Source organism: Corvus brachyrhynchos, unplaced genomic scaffold, assembly GCF_000691975.1.
Source record: "Corvus brachyrhynchos isolate BGI_N302 unplaced genomic scaffold, ASM69197v1 scaffold32, whole genome shotgun sequence".
Lineage (NCBI taxonomy): Eukaryota > Metazoa > Chordata > Aves > Passeriformes > Corvidae > Corvus > Corvus brachyrhynchos.
Window position 1 is genome coordinate 2599838 of NW_008237919.1, and position 6555 is coordinate 2606392.

Sequence of the window (6555 nt, forward strand, 5' to 3'; positions counted from 1 at the left end):
GTATCCTATCCCTGCTGATAACTGACAGCCTGAGAATTGCTACTGAATCATTGCGTCTGTATTCCAAGAGGCAGCAAAACCTGACAAGCAACAGGAAGTCGAGACACAAGTGAGCATCTGAATCTGCTACTTTTATGGTTTCAAAGTATATTTGCATTGAACATAGTCAACGAGACTCCTTGGATGTGACACACCTATCAGAGTGAATTTGCCCTGGATCAGATGTCTTAGTTTTGTTGTCTATTAGTGTAGATGAGAATTTCTGGGTTCTGATTAGTTCAGAATACAGAGTTGTAGCTTTCCACAAGCTACTACAGCTCCAAAGCTGTAGTAGTGTGAAGCAGTGTCCCCTTTAAGCAGTCAAAAATAACACTGCAGCAAAGAAGGCACGTTTTGTAAATAGGAAGACAGAATACGTTGTAGTGATTTTTTCTCACTGTACCATAGGTGAAGTGGCTGTCCTGGAAATTAGAGGCTTCTGGGATTTGCTGCTTAATTTTAATCTGTACAAGTATTTCATTGAACACTTTAAAGGGAACATCTCTAGATTTCTAGAGGCTCTCTCTTTTTTATGGGAAGTTTTCTCTGCACTGTAGAGTCCTCTCTCCTCTTGTAATGCTTCCTGTGTCCCATGTGTCCATTGATTTGTTGTTACCATATTTGACTCATATAGAATGCAAGCAATACGTATAGGCATGCATTTTTGTGTTTGAATGAGGAAGAATCTGCCATTAGTGTCTCCATTTGCTAGACAAGGGGATACAATGGTATGAGAAGCCTCATATTGCTCTTATGTGGGAAAAGACACTACTTGACTTGAGCCCTTTGTGATTTATGGCTACTAGGATCTGCCTACACAGTATCCAAACTCCTGTTCCAAGTCTGGAAAAATTGTTGCTTTCATCTTCATTCTGAAATCTCACTCCAGTACTGATTGACTTACAGGGCAGCTTCGTAGCATTTGCAGCTTTAACTTAGAGGTAATTTTTGCACTGTTTGCCTTGGTCATGATAGTATTTTGAGAGAAGAATGCCCTGGATATCTTCTATTCCATGTAGAAGCAAAATGCTTAAACTTGGCCTTATTATTTTGCCGAATGCAATGAGACATTTTCTTTTGTTTTTCCAACATCCTTTCTCTGGTAGGTTACTGGGAGTCCAGAAGGAGCCCAGAGAGCCCAACAGTTCTTATTGCTGCTTAGAGGCTTTTTTTCCCTGCAGTATTCCTTACTGCTTTGTTGTTGCTATGAGTACAGGCACGTTGTTTTTGGTTTTACTCTATTGGCCCTGCACATCTGTTTCTGAAAGTTTTTTTGCAGTTCTCTCCAGGGCTGAGCCTTTCCCAGAAAGTGGTATTTTGGAGATGCCAATTGGTTTTGGCTACAGAAACTTGAAGCAAAAAACATTTGCTTTCTGGAAAAGTTATTCTCTTCTCTGTGAAGTCCCTGCGAAAGCTGTGACTTTGTTTGCCTCTGTTAATGGATTTTGGATATTCTAAGATGTTACAAATCATCATGGAATTTTTTTAGATTGCAGCCCTGTAAATGAGGCACTTTATGTAGTTGTTCTCAGTTTCCCTTTTCAACTCACAAAATTTTAACTCTGGTGTCTAGTGTGACTTCAAAATTAGTAAATACCACAAAAAAAGTTAAGTGAGAAACACAAAACAATATGAGAAAGCCTGTCTAGTGGACACACAATTTCCCATTTTATTTACTTACTACAAGTGCACAAGTTAGTAGTATTACTGGTGCTCTGAACAAAACTCTTCTGCTTGAGGACCATCTGCTTTTACTGACAGAACTTGGTTCTTTGGGTATCTCAGCAACTGAAGTAAGGCATTCACTTCTATTAGTCACTACTGTGGTGTTCTGTGAGAATCTTTTGCATTAGTTATCTGAAATTGTAACTCAGAATGTAGCTTTAAAAGTTACACTTAATAAAACTTAATTCTTGCTGCTCCTTAGGTTTCTTCACTCCTTGGGAAAGATCAGATTACTTGATGTTGGTAGCTGCTTTAATCCATTTCTGAAGTTTGAAGAATTTCTTACAGTTGGCATAGACATTGTTCCAGCTGTTGAGGTATGTAATGTTTGCGGTATTTAATATAAATTTGATCCTCAGATTTTTGGAATGCCTCAAACTGACTGTAAAAAAAGTATGTTTAATACTTATAGGTTTTCTAAATATCTGTTTTAGTAGGAACTAAACACTGCATTCTTTCCTGTGAACAGGCTTTAAGTCCTAGTTGTGTTTTCTTCTAAAAATACGATTTTTTCCCACAGCTATGCCTTTATAATGGCGTTTCTAATCTTGAAATTGGAAAATTTTAGTAGCCATCTTTCAGTGGTATTTCAGATGAGTCCCTGCATCTTAAAAGGTATAAATAACAATTAAGTAGGCTTATCCTTAGGCAAGAACCTCTCAGAAGCTGCATTCACTGACCAAAGGAAATGATCAGTGACTGTATTTGGTGGGTTTTTCTGGGGAGATTTAGTAATCAGCAGTGCACTATAAGGGAGCATTTCTGTTTATTGCTAGAAATATTTTTGAACTTCCACAATCCAGAGGACAAATTTATCAGCTCGTTTGGGGCAAATTGCTTCATTTTCTCTAGGCAGTAGGGTTCTCAAATGCTTTAATTCTGCTGTCATCGTATGTTCTTTGTCTTTTGCTCTTGACCCAATTTCTGTCAGCATTAATTGCATTTATCAACCAGGCAAAAGGATAAGGTGGAATAAAAATTATTAAAAATATATGGAAATACATTTCTGGCAGAAAACAGAAAAGCCTTTGACTATACACACCTTGACTACTTACAGTTAAAAATCAGGCTCTGTTAAAATCTGTGGCCTAAGGTAACCCTCTTTAAAAGTGGAGAGGTGAAAAGAAGTGTACAGGTGAAATAATACCATTAACTGAAAAGTAATGTTCTCTTATTTTTGCTGCAGTGTGATTTACATGCGAAATGCCTGGTCGTTTGTTGTTGTTGTTGTTACCGTGTTCTGTCCTTTAACACCTCATTTGTATTTTTGCATATATGCTGAGAGATACTGAAAGATATTCTTTAAAAATTTGGGTCTGATAAATTGCTTTGAAAAGCAATTCAATGTTAGTTCTGTCTGAAACACAAACTTTGAGTAGATTTCGTCTTGCCTAATTTGAAACACAGGCAGCATGATTGCTTTCCACCACTTTGGAGGCTGTAGGACTGTGTAGGGCTGCTGGGCATGACACAGGAAGTAAAAAAGTCACATGCCACTGAAATGGCAGCCTCTGGCATTTAAAATGGAAATACATGGCAAGTGAATTTCTAGCTATGATATATAGATCCTCAGTGTCTACATCTCAGGTTCTAAGTTCCAATTACAGTCAGTGAAGATCTATTAAAAGCACTTAAACCTAAATACCTGCTGTTTGATGGTGAGGTGAATTGTGTTCTGTATTGACTAATTCTCCAGTGACTATAATGGCAGCCTAGGTACCTAACATTACATGAGTTGAACCTAAACGTTCATTTTTGAGTATGCCTAGTTAACATTTTTCTATCTTCTAATCTGTCGTTCTGTTTTCGTAAGAAAGCTACATTTGTTCTCATGAAAATAAATTTAAATGTACAGTGACCAAAACCACTATTGGTAAAAGTCCTGAAAAAATAACTTCTATGGATTTAATGGAGGAACACAAGCAATTTCTGTGTACTAGCTAGTCCTTTAGATTCTCTCCAAGTACAAATGAACAATGAGATAATTGATTTCTGGTCGTCTGACGTGGTTAGTACCATAGCTTTATGGTAGGAGCTTCCCAGAGTTCTAATGTACATGTGGTTACACACATGCTTGCTCTGAGGCCTGTCTCAGACTCACCAACATCTTTGATTCTCTTGGATGCTTTGGCTTGTTCAGAGTATCTTGAAGCCTGGCTGTGCAAGCATTCTTGGAGGGACAGAGAGTATAGTTTGAGCAGTCAAATGCATCTCCTAGAATAAGCTTAGTCCTACCTGCAGAACAGAATTAATGAGCCCTGATGTACTGAAGATTACTCTACTTAGAGCTGCATCAGCACCATAACCTCTTGAATTAATTTATCTCTAGGCCAGCAGTTGACTGGGCTGATTTAAGGTTTTTGGAATAAAAGCCAGAGGTTTGTTGTGGTAGTTAATGTCATCTCCTGACCTGAAAAATTGATCATGATAACTTGTGGTAAAAGCTGAAAGTAAAAGAACTGGTAAAATTTGCTGATTTAGCAGGTTTCTTGGGTGAGATACTAAAGTATCTTTTGAAGTATCTTTATCAAAAGAACCTTTTGAAACAATTTGAAGCACAGAGGCTTCTTACAAAGCCACCTTCTTGAATAACGTTGATTAGAGGATTAAATAATTCTTTCTTTAATAAAAAAAGATTATCCACCTTCATATAGAAATGTTTTGGATATAGACTAGTTGAGTAATACTTCAATTAATTTGGAGGAATAAGAAGGATGTAATTGTGGAAATACTAGGAAAGGAACTGAAATGTTAGTTACGTAACTAAAGGATAAATGTCTTCAAAATTTTTAGAATTTCTGTTTCATATACAGAGAATGCAAACTGTAGATACATGAATATGGAAATATTTCCATTGAAGGGTTTTGGGTTTTGAGAGAGAGGGAAACTGCTTACTGAGAAAAGATCAATTATTTTCTTTTGTTAGGCAGCATTCACTCATTTCCAGTGTCCGCATGTAAAGTATACTGAGGGAAGGGAAACATATATTATTAGAAGCTAGGAGGATGGAAACTGAGACTGGAGTTTGCAGCAGATGTTGTGTTGGAGTACACATAGTCTGAGACCAAAAAAAAAAAGTGGCTGGAAGGGTACTGGAGTTAAAAATTAGAATATGTATCCCGATACTTGAGGGTCCCTTCCAACTCAGAATATTCTGTGAAATATCTGTGAAAATTATTTACATAGGTAGGATTGTGTTCTTAGGTGTCAGTGGACGCAGTGAGATGTTACTGTTGCTTCAGTGTCTATGAGGAGTTAAACATCAGTTCAAGACTTGGATACCTGAAGTTTAGTAGCAAACTCCAGTTTAGCAGCATCTTTGTCCTAAAGCTGGTTACAGATTCCACTTGAAATATACCTTAGTCCTGAAATTGTCTTTAACATTATTTCTGCATAACTAACTTGTGTTCCTCCACTACTCAGAAATACTTGCAGTCTAAATTGGTTTTTTCAACTGTATATGTGTAACCACTAACTTTTTAAGTCTTGAAGTTTTGAAGTTCTAAGTAAAGTTAGCATGTCGCTCTGAACAATCAGTTTTCAAAATGCTTATTTCTTTTGAAACTTATTAGAGGATATAATGAAATCGCTACAGTTAATTTCCTGTTCTCAGTATTACAGGGAAACAGAATATAGCCCTACAGGTATAATGGTTGCAATTAAAATTTCTTGGTTATAGCCACATAATGCAAGTCTTTTTCTAGATCTTTGCATATTGAAGGCCAAGATTAAAGCTAATGAAAAATAAATCAGATTTTTTTGAACATTGATTATTTTTTGTAATTTTCTGCTTACTCTCAGAAGAGACTGTGATTTTATATGGACAGAAATAACATTCTCTTCTACTTGAATACAATTGTGCATATTAGTTCCTTTATGAATACTCTTGCAATAGTGTTCTAGCAATCTTTTTTGAATATTGCTTCATAAAACACACTATAGATATTTTTATGGTATTAAAATGCAACAGATTTAATTCCACCTTTCAGATGTGTTCCACAGAATGTTTTGTGTCTGCTTTCGTATTTGTTTATCTGTTTAGTGTCTGTCATTCACTGCACATTCTCTAGGCATTAATAAAGAATTTTTGTGGCTATCAGATCACAACATTATCTCTTACTACCTTTTTATATGAAAAGTCAGTCCCAGGTTTTGATATGAAGTGCCAAAACTTTAATTCACTAAAGTACATGCGTTTACTTCTTGAATGCTTTGTGATTAATGATGTTAAGAATTTATTCTCTGTATGTTGTATTGTGATGTCATTTCCAGTCTTTGACAGCTTGAGTGCACAAATGATCAACAGATGATGTGTAGTTCCTTAGCTTTGATAACTGCCCAAATGTGTACCACTACACTTTGCATTTACAGCAAAGTTAAAACATGGATCTACATCACTGCTGCAAAGCAGTCAGTGTGTTGTAGCTTTAAAATGTGTATTGCCTTGTTATTCCTTGTGTCTTTACCAGTAAAAAAAGTGACACTTTTTTCCAAGTGACCAAACTACTGAGGATTTGGATTGTTTTTAAAGAACTGGTAGAAATTCTGAGGTATCAAATTTAGTTTCTAATTACTTATTTCAGGTTTACAAAAACCTATAAAAGGCTTTCAGCACCTGTAAAAACACAAGCAATGTTCTGAATTCTTAAATATTTTGTGAGATAGTTGATTCAATACTTTTTTCTTTTGATGATATTTTTTTAATTAACAGTTCTCTGCTATCAAATCTCTAGTAAAATACTGCACATCTAAAATCTTGCATGTGTGTTAAATTTTTCTTTTAGATTGATT

At 35.9% G+C, this 6555-nt stretch overlaps 1 protein-coding gene across 1 annotated transcript in view; it reads left to right on the plus strand.

The window, feature by feature from the left end:
• The window catches only part of BMT2 (base methyltransferase of 25S rRNA 2 homolog), a 27594-nt gene that overhangs the window by 17645 nt on the left and 3394 nt on the right, over window positions 1-6555 (plus strand). Inside the window, exon 3 of the mRNA XM_008632748.2 lies at window positions 1967-2081. Within this exon, the coding sequence (XP_008630970.1) occupies window positions 1967-2081 (115 nt within the window). The remainder of the gene's footprint in view (window positions 1-1966; window positions 2082-6555) is intronic.